The sequence below is a fragment of the Schistocerca gregaria genome, chromosome 1 (assembly GCF_023897955.1).
Source record: "Schistocerca gregaria isolate iqSchGreg1 chromosome 1, iqSchGreg1.2, whole genome shotgun sequence".
In the NCBI taxonomy this organism is placed as follows: domain Eukaryota; kingdom Metazoa; phylum Arthropoda; class Insecta; order Orthoptera; family Acrididae; genus Schistocerca; species Schistocerca gregaria.
In genome coordinates this window covers 743,313,274-743,335,249 of record NC_064920.1, presented here as the reverse complement: position 1 = coordinate 743,335,249, position 21,976 = coordinate 743,313,274, and the positions used below count along the sequence as shown (strand labels likewise).

General features: G+C 41.4%; 1 protein-coding gene across 3 annotated transcripts in view; it reads left to right on the top strand.

Moving 5' to 3' along the window:
• Window positions 1-1,948: 1,948 nt before the first annotated feature.
• Window positions 1,949-21,976, top strand: part of LOC126267467 (differentially expressed in FDCP 8 homolog A) — a 76,115-nt gene continuing 56,087 nt past the window's right edge. The window contains exons 1-5 of one of the 3 annotated variants that reach the window (XM_049972751.1): window positions 2,157-2,251; window positions 2,348-2,531; window positions 2,604-2,916; window positions 3,003-3,167; window positions 3,246-3,290. In XM_049972751.1, the coding sequence (XP_049828708.1) occupies window positions 2,349-2,531; window positions 2,604-2,916; window positions 3,003-3,167; window positions 3,246-3,290 (706 nt within the window). In that variant the 5' untranslated portion in view covers window positions 2,157-2,251; window position 2,348. Of the gene's footprint in view, window positions 2,532-2,603; window positions 2,917-3,002; window positions 3,168-3,245; window positions 3,291-21,976 lie in introns of all 3 variants that reach the window. The other 2 variants (XM_049972741.1, XM_049972760.1) reach the window with 2 other exon arrangements.

The window sequence follows — 21,976 nt, the reverse complement described above, 5'->3', positions numbered from 1 at the left end:
GCAGTTCGTAGTAATAGACGGCAAATCATCGAGTAAAACTGAAGTGATATCAGGTGTTCCCCAGGGAAGCGCCCTGGGACTTCTGCTGTTCCTGATCTATATAAATGACCTGTGTGACAATCTGAGCAGTTCTCTTAGGTTGTTCGCAGATGATGCTGTAATTTACCGCCTAGTAAGTTCATCCGAAGACCAGTATCAGTTGCAAAGCGATTTAGAAAAGATTGCTGTATAGTGTGGCAGGTGGCAGTTGACGCTAAGTAACGAAAAGTGTTAGGTGATCCAAATGAGTTCCAAAAGAATTCCGTTGGAATTCGATTACTCGATAAATAGTACAATTCTCAATACTGTCAATTCAACTAAGTACCTGGGTGTTAAAATTACGAACAACTTCAGTTGGAAAGACCACATACATAATATTGTGGGGAAGGCGAGCCAAAGGTTGCGTTTCATTGGCAGGACACTTAGAAGATGCAACAAGTCCACTAAAGAGACAGCTTACACTACACTCGTTCTTCCTCTGTTAGAATATTGCTGTGGGGTGTGGGATCCTTACCAGGTGGGATTGACAGACGACATCGAAAGGGTGCAAAAAAGGGCAGCTCGTTTTGTATTATCACGTAATAGGGGAGAGAGTGTGGCAGATATGATACGCGAGTTGGGATGGAAGTCATTAAAGCATAGACGTTTTAAGTCGTGGCGAGATCTATTTACGAAACTTCAGTCAGCAACTTTCTCTTTCGAATGCGAAAATATTTTGTTGAGCCCAACCTACATAGGTAGGAATATTCATCAAAATAAAATAAGAGAAATCAGAGCTCGAACAGAAAGGTTTAGGTGTACGTTCTTCCCGCTCGCTGTTCGGGAGTGGAATGGTAGAGAGATAGTATGATTGTGATTCGATGAACCCTCTGCCAAGCACTTAAATGTGAATTGCAGAGTAGTCATGTAGATGTAGATGTAGTTCCTACTACATAAAAAAGACAGGGGAAGACACTGCCTAATCTGGGGTTAAAATAGCGTTTGATAAAGAATTCAATAAATCTTAGTCTGTGGGCAGATAGCATTAAATGTTGCAACTAAGAAACTAATTAAAATAGAATAGGAACAAATAACTGACAGAAAAGGGGCTTGCAGAACTTTTTAGTTTGAGTGGGTATCAAAACTAACGTTTAGTTGTGGTACCGATAATTGCACTACGAAGGAATATTTAAAATTAGTGCTGAGTGAATATTTCTATCTGTTAATGCATTTCAATGACTGCACGAGGACATATCACCATAGAAACTACTTGACTCCGAGAGAGCCATGGAGGTAAAAAGAATAGAGATGGTACTATAGACTTACCATGGAGGTAAAAAGAAGAAGCGTCATGACGCTGTAGACTTGCGCTGAACATTGTTTTGAATCCAGAGTGGGTGTGGGCCTGCCACCATCTTAAATAGCCCAAAACATTAGCATACAACTGTTTACGACTGCTTCTTGTTCGTTATTTCTGTCGTGTGCTGCCAACAACTATTTTAAATACTAAAAACTTCAGTTCTTAGATGAACAACATAGCCCAAAACATTAGCATATAACTGTTTACAACTGCTCCTTGTTCGTTATTTCTGTCGTGTGCAGGCGACAACTGTTTTAAATACTAAAAAATTCAATGCTTAGTTGAATAACATAGTCTCAGGAAGGCAATTCCAAAAGTTTTTCGGTCCTTAAATGCGTATTTGCTCTAGTAATACGACACATTTGGCCTAATTTTTCGTTTCATTTTCATTTCGTTAATGTAACTTGTTTTTTGTTAATATATTTCGAAAAACCAAGAAGGGTAGAAAATGGTATAAAATGCATTCTTTCATATCCACTCACATCCACTTCTGTTGTATTTGTATCGATAGCAAATCAAATTGGAACTCCAAAGCCAATGCTCGTTTGCTCACTCCAGATTTGCGGGGAGTTACAGTCCACAGGCCACAACTTGTCTGCGCGGAGGTGATATGCGCTCACAGATCAGAACAATATTTTCCTCATATCCGTAATGTTAGTTTTGCGAACATGTAATATCTGTGCAAATTTTCGGTCTATACGCTACGATTTATCTGCGCAGTTGGTTCATTAGATGTTGATTGGTATTTAGCAGCCAACGTACTATCTTCGTCTGCTGTTCTTTGATTCACCCTAGCAGAAAGCAATATGTTATTGTTTGCGAAGTTTGAAGTATCGCAGCTGATGTCATAAAGATTGTCGTATATGCTTCCTGGTAAAAGTGGCGTGGAAAACTATGCTTATTTTACGTATCCATACTTGATGTTTGTCATCTTTTGTAATGTGATAGCCCGTTTATGTGCATTACAAGCATGATTTGCGGAAACACAGAGTGCGAGGAAGGGAATGAGGATACCATCAATGTCAGTCGCACTCTGGCGTCGACACCATCGTCATCAACATCAGGGTGTATATCTGGGGACGATACGTGGGATGGAAAGTCAACGATTCCGCCAAGTTTAATAAGTGTGGCGAATTGCCTTTCGATTTCAGAGGTATATGATGGATCGACTATGTTGCCTAAACATTGTTGCATTTGTGAGATCTGTAAAACATGATATTTACAGGATGGGCCTGGACTTACCTCAGTGGAAGAGTTGACGAAGGCTGTGGAACAATGCAAGGATATGGTATTGGAAAGTCCAGAACGTTCGGAGGAGAGGAAGTGGTTGGTGAGGCGCTTAATCGAACTGCGTTTGCGACTGCAAGAAGCACGAGATGTGGCTGAAGAATTAACCTGTAGCCCTCGGGAAGATATCAAAGTACGCTTAGGGCATCATTTTGTATTTCAGAACCAACCCGTTTCTGCATCAAAACAATACTGTGATAGATGTTGCGGTGCTGTCTGGAGTATGATTCAGTCATGGTATCAGTGTAGAGGTACGAAATTCTTAATAGAATGTGTCTGTAAATAGCGTTCAGCTACAACTTGTTGTAAGATAAGTAGAAATTGTTTTCTTTTTCAGATTGTTTGTATGTTTGTCACACTAAATGTCTTGCACAAGTATGCAGGATTTGTGCTCATGTTATAGCATCAGAGAATCCACAATACATTAAGGACATATGCCCAGAAGTGGGGCTTTCTGCTCAGTCATACAGATGTGCAGAATGTAAAACACACATAACATTCAGTAAGTGCTAGAACTGATTCCTCTTGGTAGATAATAAGTTAAATATGTAAATTAATTGCAGTTTTTTTGTTAATGTAGCCTTCCCAAAAGGACTGACATGTTTTGGACGGCCGTTCACATCAGGTATAATTCAATGCCGTAAAAAGAAGAAAAAAGTACCACTTTATAGCACATATGTTCATGCACAGTAGGCTCTATGAATGGGGCTGATATCAGTTTCATTTGTTTTTGCGATATATGATTTTCATTTTGCTTCAGAAGCTCATACATTTTGATTAACTCAACAGTAATACTGTTACCGATGTTAGAACACATTTTAGCTTTCTATTCAATATATTATTCTCTGCACATTTTGAATTAAATAGTCTTATGACTGCATGCCTTAGAGAAAGCTTGTAGAAAGTAATACTGCAGAATACTTGCCACTGATTGAATTCAAGACAAATGGAAGATTTTACTGATAGGGTGATTAGAAAAGGAGAATGAGGAAGGAAATCGACCACATTTTTAAATGGAACCATCCAGAAATTTGTGTTTAACAGTTCAGTGAAATCCCAGAAAACCTGAATCTTTGTGGCCAGAGAGACTTTTGGTATGTCATCTTCTGCTGTGGCACTTTTCTTCTTGGAGATTTTAGTGTCTTTCTGACATCAGAACTTCTTCTTTTTTTTTTTTTTTTTACACTTACACACGTAATTAGGTTTTTCAGGTTTCATGGAATTACTGCTCCAACAATTTCAGTATAGTAAGACATATTTTTTGTGTTGTAACTTATTAGTATAGTAAATTTAAGAAATGATGTTTCAGGTTGGGTTGTATACTAAACCTACAAATGTATCTTTTGTGTGGTGAAAGACTGAACTATATAGTAACCCAAAGACTAGATTAGGTTGGCAGTTAATTGCTTTGAGTGAGTTGGCCAAGTCGACGAACATATCATGACAGTCTTTTTGTTACATACGTTGCAAAATCCATGGTTACATTAAGTCCATGATCAAACCCCCTTACTTTTCCACTGTGACATGATATTTTCAAGTTTTTAATATGTTAATGATGCCAGTGGTTGATCAGTGTAGTATGACATTTTTAACCAGGCCTAATTGTGATGGTAGATCACTTGCAGTGTTTTATCCTCACAAGTCTATTTGCATAATGCTATTGATTTTTATAGGAATGTAGCAAGTAGATAATTTCACTGCCTTTCTTTCAGGTTCGCACAAAAATGTTTGCATTTTTTTTTATTATAAGTATCTAGACCTTAAGAGTGGTTCTTCATAAATACATATTGATAAAGTGTGCTTCTGATAGCTATTCTTGTAATGGAGGTATGGTTGTTGCAGCAAACTACCACTACAAAGTAAAATGTTGTGCTTAATATATGGTTCTGAAAGATATGCAGCAAATTTGAGCGTTAGACAATTTTAAAAAGGGAAAAAGGGGTGGCTCGTGAGCATACATTCTAGGGGTTCACAAATTATTAGCTTCGGATAAATATAGGGTGTGAATGTAATAGAATGTCCTGTACAGCAGTTATGCTTATCAATTTTCTTTGTAAGGAACCTTCCTTGCACTCACAAGGAGGGGTGGGGGCAAAGTGGGCAGCGATTGCAACCTGAGGCCTGGCCACCATGTCCAGTCAAACCTCCCCCCCCCCCCCTCCCCTCCCTACCTGCCAGTCCCCCATCCCCCTGCCCCCCTCTCCCCGGGAACCAAGGAAAGTTTAGGGAACATGGGGTAGAGGTACATAGAACATCAGTGATTTGTTTATTTAGTAGTTTTCTTTGTTTATCTTTTTAATTGATGTTTCTTTGTGACCATTTGGATGACCAGAGAATAACTAGTTCTAAGAGTGGGAATGGCATGGATCCATTGCTGATAGCAATCATTTTTCTTGTCATCAGGAAACAAGTAGTAAATTGTATCTACACATCCACTTCACAGAGTTTGTCTTTGCTTGTGGAAAGTATTCCAAGTCCAGAAAGAGGAGCAGGTGAGGATTTATCTGATGAGGAGTTGTATAGGTAACTAGGGCCAGCATCTGTCGCGTCAAGAACCACACAACAGGGTTTCTGTAAGGTGAATCCCATGAGTGCATGACCAGCATACTTGCTTACCATTGACTGTAAGGTACCACGCAGACTGGACATCAGTGGCAAGATCAGGAGTGCACGCCCATCACCGGACGGCATGCCATTTGACATGGGGATGCTTTCCCTCAATCGCATTCGGTGACCTGTACTGCTAAAGAAAGCTGCAGATCACCATTATGGATGTCAAACTCATTGGCAGTATTGCAGTATGGATATAGCTCTGTTTGAGGGCAAATTGGCTAAGGAAAGAAAGGATGGTGGGATATCCAGAGAGAAAGTCGTACAAAGGCCTGCACCAATAGGTTGGTAAGGTTTGTTGGGCAACGCCACCGCAGCGCCCTGTGAAGCCTTATGAAAAGAGCTATCACTCTGTTGGGGACACAATACAAGCATAAACCACCCATGCACAGCAGGAAGGTGAGGGTTAGTACTGTTGCCTTGAACAGCAACCTGTGGCAAACATATGAACCCAATGCCACTAGCCCAGCTTGTGGTTGGGACAGTAGGCACTGGCAGTTGAGGGCAATTGTGTGCTGCATATCACTTGTGAAATTAAGTCCTATGCTTCAGAAGGTAGCAGCTACTCGCAGTGGAGCAGCACGTTGTGAAAGAAGTCCTGCTCATATAGGCATGGCACTCAATTTGTGGATGTTACGGCAGCTACCAATCTTTGCCATAGGTGGTAATGCATGTCAGTGACTCCCTACGAAGAACGATTGTCAAATCGTTCACATAAGCAGTGCAGCTGTATACATGGACACCGAGAGGTGTCCCAGACAAGCGTTGACAGAGGCCGCAGAGCAGTGGATCCATGGTGAAAGCATAAAAAATTGCCTAGAGGGGGCAGCCTTGATTCATAGAGTGCTGGATCAAGATGAGAGTAGTGAGATGGCCATTGTTGAGAAGACAGGACGTATCTCCATGAAGAAGACACACTGTGATGTTGACAGTAGTATGAGGGTATCCCATATTGCGGAGCATCCCTTCTAGGTAGTTGTGATCAACCCGATCAAATGCCTGGCTGAAGGCAAGAGCTGCCAAAAGTTCAGGCACATGACAAGAGCGATTGTGTACTGATATTGACAGAGGGCAGTGCGGATATTATTGACACCTCCCAGAGAAGTTTGATCAGGGAAACCACATACTGGGCCATCCATTTTAGCTGTACAACCTACAGCTGGGTCAGTTGGGGCCAGGCAACTAGTTTGTAGACCCGGCTTGGTAGCATCACGGACTTCATCCTCCATTATGTCGGCAGGCAGATCTCCATTAGTGCATCCCTAGGAACCGAGTTAAAGCAGATTCGGGAGACCGCCATAAAGTTGGCTGGGTGGTGACATTGTGCAGAGTATAGCATAACATAATTTTCATTGAGATCAGACCCTATATCACAGCGGGTAATTAAACACCGCCCATCACCTGTTGTAAGAACATTAATTGAAGTCTTCTGATGGTGGTGCCATTCCCCTATCACATGATACATAGATGAACACTCCTGCACTAACCCATGTATACATACCTTGACCATAGCTCCTTCAAAGTGACAGCGAGAGAGGGATGTGAGTTGTACCTTGGCGAGATACACTGTTGTCTGGTGCTCTTAAGAAAACAGCATCATATTACTTTCCCAGAGAATGTTGAAATAGAAATCCTGAATTCATCGCTGACACACCATGACCTTATTCCATAACTGATCAAGGCCTTGCAGAGGGCAAGCTTTGTACGGAGCACCCAGTATGGCAGGGCAAATTGATATGCATCAAGGTATCAATGACAAACTGCCCATGTGGTCTCAGTGAGCTGCCAGAAGTCGGGTGAAGTAAGATGTATCATTTTCAGTTTCCATGGTCCATGGCAGTGCCACACCATGTGGCAGCAGAGATTGATGGTGCAGGTATATGCATAATTGTCAGAGAACCCAATGGGCCAGACTTCAGCAGCCTGTACCCCACAAACAGTACCATGGTGGATATAAACACAGTCAAGTTGGCTGCAGGAATGCTTAGTGAAATGCATAAACCCCAGACGATCATCATGAACATACTCCCAAGAATTCACAAGGTTGAGGCGGTGGAGAATTGTCACTAGTGCTGTGCACATTGTGTGATGTGGCAGTTGGTCTTTGGATGGCTGGGTGGAGTTGAAATCACTGTCCATGGTCAGTGCATTCTGCCAATCCAGGAAGAGAGCTGTGACTGCCTCGGAGAAGGAAGTGGAACGTTCGTGGCGGTGATGCGAACCAGATGGCGAGTAGATGATAATTCTTACACAGCTAGATGTGAGAGCCAGACCTCTGCCAGTAAGGGTACCGTCATGTAGGAGGATCGTCACCCCACTACTAGTAGGGGTAGCATAGATGATGTGATGTAAAGCCATAGAGAGCACAAAAGGTTGCACCGAGTGAGGTGGCGCAGTGGTTAGCATACAGGACTCACATTCGGGAGGACGACGGTTCAATCCTGCGTCTGGCCATCCTGATTTAGGTTTTCCGTGATTCCCCTAAATCGCTCGAGGCAAATTCCAGGATGGTTCCTTTGAAAGGGCATGGCAGACTTCCTTCCCTGTCCTTCCCTAATCCGATGATACCGATGACCTTGCTGTTTGGTCTCTTCCCCTAAACAACCCAACCCAACCAACTAAAGGTTTGTAACATGCACCTCCTGAAGCAGGGCAATGTCATTGTCTGCAGCATACAGCTTTTCGTGGAGTAGAGGCAGTTTGTGGTGTATGCGAATGGTATTTATGTTGACTGTGGCTATGCAATGACTCTGAAAAGCTGCCATAACCGAAGGAAGGATGAGTCAAAGATGGGGGAAGTACAGGGAGCTCCCGGTTAGCCCCCCATGGAAGGGTATATCACTATGAAAGAGATGGTGCCAAAATCTCCAATGGGGATACATCGTTCTGTGTACATCTCCAGAACACCCACCCTGAGTGTCTACGACATCCACCCAGGTGAGAGATGTCTCGTTGGGCTGGTTCTGTAAAACACTATCAGAGATGTGCTCACAGGTAGCATCAGACACAGAAAGGGAGACAACCGCATCAGACGCAGGCAGGGGAAGTTCGGTGTCTAATGGATGCTGACTGGAGACAGAGGTAAGGAAGGACATCACATTGTCAGATGCGGGGCCACCAGAGGACAGCGCATCATCAATTGGAGGGTTGTCATCCTGTGCACACATCCAATGGAGGCAGTCATTGGAAGGAGTACAGTGTTGTCTTTTCCATTTCCTTGGTGACCATTGCTTCCTAACATGTTGTTCTGTGTCGGGTGGCAGGCAGCTATTGTCCGACATGTGGCCAGATGACAGAAAAGTGGAGGTTGGTACAACTCCGTGATCAACAACCATGGGGTAAGGACAGACAGCTTGCATCTGCTGACTGCCATCGGCATCGGTACTGCCTCTGGTGGCATTATGGGAGAGGCAGGCAAAACGTCCATCATGTCATTGAGAGGAGTGGACGCCAGTGCTGACTGAATCAGAGTAGGCACAGCAGGCAGCCCTGCCATGGACGCGTAAGACAGAAGTAACACTGTGGATGCCACAGAGAGAGTGACATCTCTGATCGGCATCCGAACCAATCTGTCGGAGACATTCAGAACAGACACAACGTACCGTGCCACAACCTGAACAAGTGTGCAGCTGGCCATCGTATATGACGACAACCCTAAAGCCGGCATTTATCACATAGGAAGGCACGTGTTTCGTCAGTTCAATTTTTACCTGACAGACACCATTGAGGACACGGTATCTTTCAAACATCTTCCATGTTTTATCAACTTGACTGACAGCATTGCTGTAATGTCTAAAGGAGGCCACCACAACATCCAGCAACACCTCAAATGGGAGTTTGAAAACCCACAATGTTCAGAGACCAAAATCAGCTTGGTCAACCATGACAGCCCCTATATGTCCATCAGGGCATTGGAACTTGAGCATGGTGCTGCACAGCATTGGTGCACAGCTCTTTCCTTGCCACCTTTACGCACAAAGTGGTAATAAGGATCAAAAAATGAATTCTGAGAACATCTTGCAGAGGGAGACGCATTTCATCTCATATGATCTGTTCAGCTTTGTTCTCTTGTGGTGGTTCACGATTCAAGGGAAATGTTAGTTTAATCATGGCTTGGTGATAAGAAAACGACTTGATGGTTGGTGGATTCGGACATTAAGACAACCCGCTATGTGGAAATAAACAAATGCACACTCTCTCGCAAGCAGCACAACACGTGAGATGCAAATGAAGTGTGCGTGCCTCACTACTGCCAAAAGCAGATGTAGATTTTGTCACTTTCTGTCAATGGATCTGCTCTGGGAGTCTGTAATTCCTTTGCATCTAACTTTTTTTTGGTAATTTTCTTTCCTATTGACTCAACAGAATTCATGTTTACACTACACTCAAAACCAGATTCCAGCATGATGAACTACTGACCCCAAACACAAACTGCCATTTGTGGAAATGATTAAATTCATGCAGTACCGTCTACCAACGTAGCCACATGACTAGAATAAAAATGAGGTGCTGAGAACCTTAAGGCCAAAAGCACACTATCGTCATCCCACATTTAACTGAATATCGAAGAAACCAGTGAGAGAGCTTTTTCGTGATTGTTCATATATACAACAAGGGCCTACAGCACAGATAAACCTGACCCACCGTAAGATCAACAGCTGTCAAAAGCTTGAATAATTACTACATTCTCACAATCAATGATGATGTACTTTACGGTTCTCAGCATTTCAAACAGGCTACTGTATGATAAAATCCAAAACTTAAATATATTTAACTCTCATTCATAATCCCACAAAATAGATTTTTCTGTCAGTATAACTGTAACATGTATTGACGTCCGATCTAATTTTACTGTATAGTGAGTGAACTGGCATATCTGAGGATTGTGAAGTATATGGAGATAAAACTCTGCCGCAGTGTGCTACCACCTGGTGGCATTGACATAAACTTGTAGTTAAGTGGTAACTGTGCACACCATGAACTGTGCACGTTCAAGTATCAAATCCATACATATTTTGTCCTTCAGGCAATTACGTCACGCCAGTTATGCATGCACAAAAGCTTCTTAAAACGTGCACAACTAAAAGTGTGCTCGCTATCCTGATGCCACGGAGTGTAGAGGAATAGCATTGTAGCATAGCACGGTAGATTTAGTGCCGTGTATTTCAGATTACCGCATCTACATTATATTTAACACCATTCAAAGAAAAATAACCAATAACTCTGAGAGGTGTCAAAAGTTAAGGTACTCTTGTGCTCTTGCACAACGATCGCCACTGCTTGTTAAATGAATCATCTGTGCATGATGGTCATCATCTCAGAGACATTTCTAAATCATCTTCACACATCTGAAGCCCATGTGCATATTTATGGGATATGTCACAGTGGCAAGTGACAATCTACAATCTTTCTTCTTCCAATATTACTAACATTATCTTTAATTGTGGATGTGCTGTGCATATATAAGTTAGAAAACAGTTTTCTCTGCTTTATAGACTGTGATTCCCATTTTTCTGTTGATAAGACAGCTCAAACCCTTTGACTCTTGATATGGTTGCCATTTTAATAAATGTGAGCTGTCTCTTTTGAGTGCAGTGTCACAAAGAAAGAGTTTGAAATCATTTCGAGTTATAATTTATTAGAGACCATGCTCGGCTTATTCTCTGCACATTTGTTTTTCCCAGACTGTGAAGATCACACACCTAGATACAGATAAATTGACACAAGACTGGAAATAATCTAGTACAACTGATGTTAAAAAATTATGAAAATAGTGAATGATGGGGTTCAGGAGACAGTAGCATTTATTTTTCTCTGTGACACATTAGTACGCCCAAAAGTTACAAGGGCATATCAAATATGAACTGGAATTTAAATCTGGCATCTTTAGTACAAGACAGAAATGTGTACAACCTGGACAGGATGGTGTGAGGATGTCTGAAATAGCAGCATGATGCTGCAGTTTGTGCAACATGACCACTCGAGTCAGGTCACCATGTGTGAGCAAGAGGTACACATGTCTGCTGCACATTGTGTAATTAAGTCTTTTGTTAAAGAAGACACTAAGCATGCAGAAATTTTGAGGAGGTTCTGCACACAGTTTATGGAAGAAACCCTTTTGAAAGCCCAAGTCCATGAATGGCATAAAACATTTGTAGAGGCCAGGTAGCTGTGGAAAATGTACCCAACCAACAATGACCATGGACAAGATCGGACTGGGACAACATTTGCGCTGTGCAGGACTTTACTCCAGAAGATTAGCACATAAGCCTTGCCAAAATTGCTTCAAGTATAGGAATAAACTATGGAAATGCTCAAGCCATCTTCACTAACAAACACAAGTACTGGAAATTGTCTGCTAGGTAGGTACCTCGTATTCTCACTGAGGAAAACAAACACTTGTACCAGGAAGTTTGTCAGCGGCAACTGCAACAATCTGAGGAGGAAATGTGGTTTCACCCTTATATTCCAAGTGGATGTATTCTTGATTGGTTGATTCAATGAAGTTTACAAAAGCTAATTCCGGGTCGTATTTGATCTCCCCTCGAATTATGGTAAGCTTATTCCACCTGATGGTATCCCACATATATCTAACACTCTGATATATTTTGGTTGAGAGAAGGTTCCAAGAAATTAAAGTGTAACATATCACTTATTCTGAAAGACTTAAGATATTACAATGGTAATAGTTTGTTGACTTCTTTTGCTGGAACAGTCAAAGAAAACTCGTGCTGACGTTACTGTTTTTAGACAAATACAGGCAGCTGATAACTAAAAGTAGTAGTTAGGCTCATTATAAAGAACAGTTTAAAAAGCTAGTCGTCATTCTTACTGCATCAACATCTGCCATTCTGTTGTGCATGCAGTATAGTATAGTGTCATACAGTGTAGTGAGTATCTCACTAGTAGATCTATATGTAACCATGAAACAGTAGCCAAGTTTGGACTTATATTTACCAAGGTAAAACAAACCAAATATTCAAAATAGCATATTTACCAGAGGATAATTGTATAATATGTTACTTAAGAGGATAAAAAATATTTTCATTTACAAATGTCTGCTTGTGACTGTGTATGTGCGGATGGATATGTGTGTGTGTGTGTGTGTGTGTGTGTGTGTGTGTGTGTGCGCGCGAGTGTATACCTGTCCTTTTTCCCCCTAAGGTAAGTCTTTCTGCTCCTGGGATTGGAATGACTCCTTACCCTCTCCCTTAAAACCCACATCCTTTCATCTTTCCCTCTTTCCTGATGAAGCAACCGTTGGTTGCGAAAACTTGAATTTTGTGTGTATGTTTGTGTTTGTTTGTGTGTCTATCAACCTGCCAGCACTTTCGTTTGGTAAGTCACATCATCTTTGTTTTTAGATATATTAAAATATGTCTGTTTAAAAAGTCAGTAAAAACATAATTAATAAGTAATGGGTACTACACAGTTAAAGGTAGGGAGAGAACTTGGAGTAGGGGTTAATAAATATAGGGAACAAGAGCAACAACAACAACACCCTGTCACATTAGAATACATTATCATTGTGTAATGCTTTTTACAGGAAAATAAAGTTCTGAAGATCTACAACATGCATAATACTAATGTCTTGTCATTCTCCTGTACTCAACATCTCACTCGTCATTCAGGACACTGTTTTCCAGATGAACTTAAGGGAGGACATAGATGGGGTATAGTAGAATCTTTGTGGTCCTAGAGTCAGTTTTCTAGATAGCCTGGTGTGGTGCAAGGGCATGGCTGTATGTTTAAGTTATGAAGTCACCAGCAGCTGTCTGTAGTGTGTGCAGCAGTAGTGTAGAGAGATGTGAACAAACAGTATAAAACTATTTCTGTTATATTATGTTATCTTGTGCAAATCACGTATGAATAGGAAAAAAACATGGTGAGATGAGATCAGCTGAATGAGGTGGTGCAGTTTCTAAGACTCGGACATCATTTTCAGGGAGGAAGGTGTTTGCCCTGTCTGACCATAGCGATTTCTTCTTTGGTTTTCCCCAAGTCATTACATGCAAATGGTGGGATGGTATCATCAGGAAATGTACTTTGGTTTGTGCCAACACATTCTGTGTTGGTACACTTGAGCTATTTACACTCCTGGAAATGGAAAAAAGAACACATTGACACCAGTGTGTCAGACCCACCATACTTGATCCGGACACTGCGAGAGGGCTGTACAAGCAATGATCACATGCACGGCACAGCAGACACACCAGGAACCGCGGTGTTGCCCGTCGAATGGCGCTAGCTGCGCAACATTTGTGCACCGCCGCCGTCAGTGTCAGCCAGTTTGCCGTGGCATACGGAGATCCATCGCAGTCTTTAACACTGGTAGCATGCCGCGACAGCGTGGACGTGAACCGTATGTGCAGTTGACGGACTTTGAGCGAGGGCGTATAGTGGGCATGCGGGAGGCCGGGTGGACGTACCGCCGAATTGCTCAACACGTGGGGCGTGAGGTCTCCACAGTACATCGATGTTGTCACCAGTGGTCGGCGGAAGGTGTATGTGCCCCTCGACCTGGGACCGGACCGCAGCGACGCACGGATGCACGCCAAGACCGTAGGATCCTACGCAGTGCCGTAGGGGACCGCACCGCCACTTTCCAGCAAATTAGGGACACTGTTGCTCCTGGGGTATCGGCGAGGACCATTCGCAACCGTCTGCATGAAGCTGGGCTACGGTCCCGCACACCGTTAGGCCGTCTTCCGCTCACGCCCCAACATCGTGCAGCCCGCCTCCAGTGGTGTCGCGACAGGCGTGAATGGAGGGACAAATGGAGAGGTGTCGTCTTCAGCGATGAGTCACTTCTGCCTTGGTGCCAATTATGGTCGTATGCGTGTTTGGCGCCGTGCAGGTGAGCGCCACAATCAGGACTGCATACGACCGAGGCACACAGGGCCAACACCCGGCATCATGATGTGGGGAGCGATCTCCTACACTGGCCGTACACCTCTGGTGATCGTCGAGGGGACACTGAATAGTGCACGTTACATCCAAACAGTCATCGAACCCATCATTCTACCATTCCTAGACCGGCAAGAGAACTTGCTGTTCCAACAGGGCAATGCACGTCCGCATGTATCCCGTGCCACCCAACGTGCTCTAGAAGGTGTAAGTCAACTACCCTGGCCAGCAAGATCTCCGGACCTGTCCCCCATTGAGCATGTTTGGGACTGGATGAAGCGTCGTCTCACGCGGTCTGCACGTCCAGCACGAACGCTGGTCCAACTGAGGCGCCAGGTGGAAATGGCATGGCAAGCCGTTCCACAGGACTACATCCAGCATCTCTACGATCATCTCCATGGAAGAATAGCAGCCTGCATTGCTGCGAAAGGTGGATATACACTGTACTAGTGCCAACATTGTGCATGCTCTGTTGCCTGTGTATATGTGCCTGTGGTTCTGTCAGTGTGATCATGTGATGTATCTGACCCCAGGAATGTGTCAATAAAGTTTCCCCTTCCTGGGACAATGAATTCACGGTGTTCTTATTTCAATTTCCAGGAGTGTATTTTCATTGTATATTGACAATCTTGTATCATTATCACATGATCCATGGATTAATAAATAAATAGTCACTATCTCTTGCAACTGTAAGTGCCATTGCAATCCAGACTACTCCAAAAAACTTTGCTTCCCTCTAATCAATCTCTAGTGACAGAAGGAAGCTGAGCTGGGAAATTTACTGCAGGAATGAGGCAGGCATGCAAAGAAAAGCAAAGTAGTGCATCCCTGAGTAGCCCTAACAGATGATATTCTGTAATCACCAAATAAAACCAAACCATTGTTAAACCTAAGAGAATAGGCATAAAGGTGTCAAACCATGTTACATTACTTGCATTTGACAGGACAGAGTTGGCTATGTGAGTGCACCGTGAAGACGCTAAACAAAGTTACCACCTGTCCCTATTCCACTCTGGGGCTATCGCCTCACCTTGGCAGAACAGCAGGAGTAAGAATAAAAATCGTATTATGAAGATGGTTTCCTTATGATGCACATGGGGTAGCAGGAGTTCGTCATGCAAGAAAACCCATTGTTGGTATCTGCAAGGGACCCATATGATAGTGAAATGATGTGGATTGTAGTCTTGAAAGAAATGAATAATCCACTGAAGTGATGTAGCAATCTTTAAAAGTGGATACCAGACTCACTTGTGCCCCTGAACACCATATAATAACAAATCACTGCTATAGTGCACATGTGAATTAGGAAAAAGTATGTTTCCCCTTATGTGTCTCTTTATGAGTCTGTAAACAAGTATTTTTCAACTGCTGTGACACGACACATTTGTGTGTCATGAATACATATCAGCTGTGTCAAAAAAAATTTATGTTCCTTTTGAAGAGTAATAAGTTTCTTTTGTTGCATGCATTATGTTTATGTTCATGTGTTCCTATTCTTATCCAATAAATTTGTATCTCGCAGTTATTCCACAATAAAAAATGTATTACTTATATTTTGTGTGTGCTATTTTGCATGTAGGAAAAAAAATCATATGTAAGGGTGTTCCAAAAGTTTGAAATGTACTTTGGTTTGTGCCACAGGAAAAAAGGTTGAGAAATGTGGCTCTAGACAATGAGGCTACTTTGCAGCATTATCATATAGCTTCTCTGCCTGCACCACATCTGTGGAAACTTCAGCTGACATGGGCCAAAATACACACCAAAGCACTCGTATGGGGTCAGTCAACCACCATTGTGTCCTCATGATCTCAAGTACTTTCATACATACCTATTCAGTGAGAAATAGTCATAGATCTACATTCGAGCTACCATTGCACAGTCTGGAGACCCCTTTCATATAAAGTGTTATTCAATTGTGAGACTTTCAGATAGGTTCTTAGCAAGATGAATTTGTTCTGGCAGAGCCAATTGGTTGTTTTGTATGTAGTTTCTGTGGTCAGGAATGGATGAATTACATCATCAATATCAGTTCTCAGAAAACAGCCTGTACTTTGGTGGAATGGGTATTGCTACTCTGCAATTAGAGACAGATATGTAGTTGTGTAGAGTGAGAACCTATGGGGTAGTGAATGTAAAATACCATTGTATAATTAATGCTGGTGTAAAGAGATCATGGTTGCAGTTTCTGAGCTCAGTAAACTATACCACTGAACTGATGTTCGGGAGGAAGAGTTGCCTTATAATACTTCAATGAGAAAGTTATTGTCCTAACCAAATGATGATGTTGCTTTCACCGCAAACAAGAAGTAATTGTAGTGTTCTCCTCGCCATCTGTGTGTTAATGACCTTAGAGCATATGTCTTGGGAGGTGAGGGCAGCTTGATGCTACGTAAAAGAAGCAAGAAAAGGTATTGGCATGAATTTCAAAATTCTGTAAATCATTTTGGTCATTCATTGAGTGTTTGGGAAACTGCCAGGTTATTTCAAAGACTTTGCAAGTTACACTCTATTAACAATGTAATGCAATGTGAGATTCTCTAGACCAGCAAAGTAGACAGTGTACGTAGCCTTGCTGAGCAACTGCATGGCTCCAGTCATCACTACCATTAGCCAGCTTTCCACTGTTACGGAGTGGATGCTGAGAAAAGTGATGGGATTTCAGATGTACATGTGATTGCATGTGGCACAGGGCAACATCCTCAGGTAATGAGAAAAGCGTCTACAGTGCATTCTGAAATCTTACACAAGATTGATTTATTTAATTTCATATATGAAATAGGACAATTTCCTGGTTTGTGGAAAGACGCTATTTTAATTCATCTCTTCAGAAATGTTGTAATTGTTTGTCAACTGCTACCCGCTCATTATCCTAGAATCTAGGCAGCTCAATAATTATTTTCAATCTGAGTTCCAGTAGCCATTACTAGCTGGACCCTTCCAAAGGCAGCTAGGCAAAAGTATACCTCAGAGACATCACCTACTACGCATTTTTCTCAGCTTGGAGAAAACATACAATATTACCTGTATGCCAAATATCCTCAGACAGCTCCATGCCTGCTTCTGAGGACATCTTTTATTTTTCTATTACCCCCACTCCCCCAGCCTCTCCCACTGCATTTTAGCTATCTATTCAGTGCTGTTCTGTTTGCTTGCTTTAAACGAGCGTGTGGACTCCTTCAAAGCAACTTTTTGGATGTGATGATAGTAGTAGCTATATGTATTATTGCGTCAATGATGCAGTGGCTTTTATTTGTGGATCACTTTTAAATCTTCCAGTCTCAAAATAAGCACATGCCAGATGCTGATGGAAATTAAGAGGTTATAGAAGTGGATATCAAAATATAGCTTTAAGTTTCTGACAGGAAAATCTGTGTGTTTCTCTCTCGGCTGTTCTCATAAGTTTTTAGAACGAGGGGGGACCCATATAAAATTATAAAGATTTAGCATGATTTGTGAGCCAAATTTTTAATCAGAAACTTTGCCATTGTCAAGTACATCTAGACTGATGTAATGTCCATATTATGTCGTTAGTGGACTGTCTTGTCGCTGTTTTGATAAGATGATAAGTGCCATAAATATTTTTAATATAATATGTTAATTGTGGTTAGACAATTCAACAAATCTTTGTAAACATATAATGTTGTAAGAGTTGAACTGTCAAACTAATTTCAAACCATAATTAACATATTATTTTCAATATACAGTGTGTTTATAAATGAATATCGTGATTTTAACGCTTTATAGTATTTATTATATTAAACTTACAGCTATAAATGATATGTCAAATGAAAGAGCTACTCAAACAATTTTACCAAGAACCTCATAAATGTTCAATGTGAGCGCCATTTGTCACATGGCACACATCAAGTCTATAGCCCATGTGCTGGAAAGGCCACAAGGGGCCCAATGACAAGGCTTGCTTTGCACGGCCTCCACGTTCAGTCGATCCAATGCCATGCGATTTTTGCCTTTGGGGCTTCATCAGAGATTAAGAAACCGGTTTGAAGCAGCTGTTGCTACAATCACTGAAGACACACTTATGAACATTTGGGAAGAACTCGGCTATAGACTTGTATGCCATGTGATAAATGGTGCTCACACTGAACATTTATTAGATTCTTGGTAAAACTGTTTGAATTGCTCTTTCATTTGACATATCATTTATAGCTGTAAGTTTAATATAATAAATAATATAAAGCGTTAAAATCACGATATTCATTTATAAACACCCTGTATATTGAAAATAATATGTTAATTATGGTTTGAATTTATGACTGTAAGTTTAATATAATAAATATTATAAAGCGTTAAAACCCCCATATTCATTTATAAACACCCTGTATTTATGTCATTTGCTATCTTATCAAAACATTGACAGTTATAAGACATTCACTAATGACATAATATGGACATCAAATCAGTTTAGATGTACCTGACAATGGCAATAAATGCTGAAAGAGTATGTCATGAATAAAGATTAGTTATTATAAGCAGATATTCTCAGGCATCTTTGTAATAATCATGCCATTAGTACACACATATATTCTGGTGCTAAAGAAGAGAGATAATATTCTTGTCTTACCTAAGGGATCAGGAAACTTAGCCTTTCACAGTGCTATTTTTAATGTGGAATAGGCCAGGCTTCTGTGCTCCAGTTTTACAGAGCCTACCAGAACAGCTGAGTTGCTGTCCATATTGGGCAGTGGTTGGTGCATCATGCATACAGAATATTCCTGGTGTTTGAATAAGATAGTATTGCTGATTTGCAGATGGAGTACCTTTCAATAATTGTCCACAAACATTGAGTCTCTTGTGGACTATGCAATGAATTGTCTTTTAATGTTAGTTTTGGTAATTTATTTGTTCGAGGATCTTTTTATAGTGATACGGAAGTTGGGGTTGGGTTGTTTCAGGGAGGAGACCAGACAGCGAGTTCATCTGTCTCATCGGATTGGGGAAGGGCAGGGAAGGAACCTGGCCATGCCCTTTCAAAGGAACCATCCCGGCATTTGCCTTGAGTGATTTAGGGAAATCACAGAAAACCTAAATCAGGATGGCCGGATGCAGGATTGAGTGATATAGGATGCAAGGGAAAACATAAGTTATATATGCATACATTACGCATGTGTTTAACGAGAGGATAGTTGGTGAGCCATGACATTGTCAAAAAAATTGCCCCAGAATTTGCCTGAAGTGATTTAGGAAAACCTAATTCAAGAGGGCAGCACAGAGCATGAACAATCATCCTCCCTAGTCTGAGAATATTTTCTTAACAAATGCGTTATCTATTTCGGTTATACAAGTTATACACACTTCGAACAAGTTAGAAATATAACATGAAAAATACATAAACACTATTTATACAGTCTCCAAAACATAGCTGTGCACCTTGCACACTTGCTGATGATGTTAGGACCATGACTGTACTGCACTGCCTCTTTTACATCTCCCTTCTGCCTGCATGAAAAAGTGTGTCAACATCCCTCATGATGAATGAGATGTCGTACTCAGAAAAATGCTGAGACGTTAGTACTAGCAATCTTCAGTTGTGTAGCATGCATTATTTAAGATAGCTTTCAGTGCCTCTTAAACAAATGTATTTTAGTTATGTCTTTCATATCCTTGGGCAAATTATCAAATAAGTTTTATCCTGGACAGAAAATGATATTTAGAGTTTTAAATTGTTTTTCATTGGTAAATATAATTCCAAACTGGCTTTTGTTGCATGATAATGTTTTATGCAATGTGTCCAAAGATGGGAAAGTGAGGATACCAATTTTCTTAAAGATATTTCCTTACAGTGAACCCAACTATTGCTTTCAGTTATTATTCATATCTTCTTTTTCTGCAGTTTGAAAATTGTTGGTGTTTCATGCATTTGATTCCCAGAAGAAAATCCCATAGCTAAGAATTTAATGTACTTAGGAATAGTATGCTGTGATGAGACACTGGTTGTCATATAATGATTGGACCCTACGAGTGTAAAACACTGACAACATTCTCTTTGTCTGTGTCTTAATGTGTACATTCTAGACAAGTTGGCAGCCAATAATCATTTATAAATACAGGGCTATTACAAATAATTGAAGCGATTTCATAAATTCACTGTAGCTCCATTCATTGACATATGGTCACGACACACTACAGATACGTCGAAAAACTCATAAAGTTTTGCTCGGCTGAAGCCGCTCTTCAGGTTTCTGCCGCCAGAGTGCTCAAGAGCGCAGTGAGACAAAATGCACTCACATCAGTCACTCATAACAGTGCAACGACACTTCAGGACGAAGTTAAACAAAGATCCACCAGCTGCTAACTCCATTTGGCGATGGTATGCGCAGTTTAAAGCTTCTGGATGCCTCTGTAAGGGGAAATCAACGGGTCAGCCTGCAGTGAGCGAAGAAACGGTTGAATGCGTGCGGGCACGTTTCACGCGTAGCCGGAAGTAGACGAATAAAGCAAGCAGGGAGCTAAACGTACCACAGCCGACGGTTTGGAAAATCTTACGGAAAAGGCTAAAGCAGAAGCCTTACTGTTTACAATTGCTACAAGCCCTGACACCCGATGACAAAGTCAAACACTTTGAATTTTCGGCGCGGTTGCAACAGCTCATGGAAGAGGATGCGTTCAGTGCGAAACTTGTTTTCAGTGATGAAGCAACATTTTTTCTAAATGGTGAAGTGAACAGACACAATGTGCGAATCTGGGCGGTAGAGAATCCTCACGCATTCGTGCAGCAAATTTGCAATTCACCAAAAGTTAACGTGTTTTGTGCAATCTCACGGTTTAAAGTTTATGGCCCCTTTTTCTTCTGTGAAAAAAACGTTACAGGACACGTGTAACTGGACATGCTGGAAAATTGGCTCATGCCACAACTGGAGACCGACAGCGCGGACTTCATCTTTCAACACGATGGTGCTCCACCGCACTTCCATCATGATGTTCGGCATTTCTTAAACAGGAGATTGGAAAACCGATGGATCGGTCATGGTGGAGATCATGATCAGTAATTCATATCATGGCCGCCACGCTCTCCCGACTTAACCCCATGCGATTTCTTTCTGTGGGGTTATGTGAAAGATTCAGTGTTTAAACCTCCACTACCAAGAAACGTGCCAGAACTACGAGCACACATCAACGATGCTTTCGAACTCATTGATGGGGACATGCTGCGCCGAGTGTGGGAGGAACTTGATTATCGGCTTGATGTCTACCGAATCACTAAAGGGGCACATATTGAACATATGTGAATGCCTAAAAAAAACTTTTTGAGTTTTTGTATGTGTGTGCAAAGCATTGTGAAAATATCTCAAACAGTAAAGTTATTGTAGAGCTGTGAAATCGCTTCAGTCATTTGTAATAACCCTGTACTTTGTATTACCTACACAGTATTTACATTCATCATATATGTTTCATGTGACACAGCTGTTTTTACCCTTTAAGCTGTAATTCATGTTTATTTGTGTTCTTTGTGTACAATGTTGATTTATTACGTATTGATCGATTGTCTCTTTAGGAGTTCTGGTGTTTTATTAGTGTCTGTTCGTATGTTTTGATTCTTATAATTGTTTCCTAAAAATTGATATCAGTTTGAGAGTGAACTGCATTACCCTTGGCACCTTATTTTCCAGGTATGACTGGAACTACTCATTAGCTGTTCCCCTTATATCTAATACTTCTAGTTTCTGTAGTAGTATCTTATGGTCAACATTTTTCAAAAGTCGTGAACATGTTTGAAAATATACCTTTGTCATCCCTGTTCATAGTTTCGGATACCACTTTTGTGTACTGTGTTAT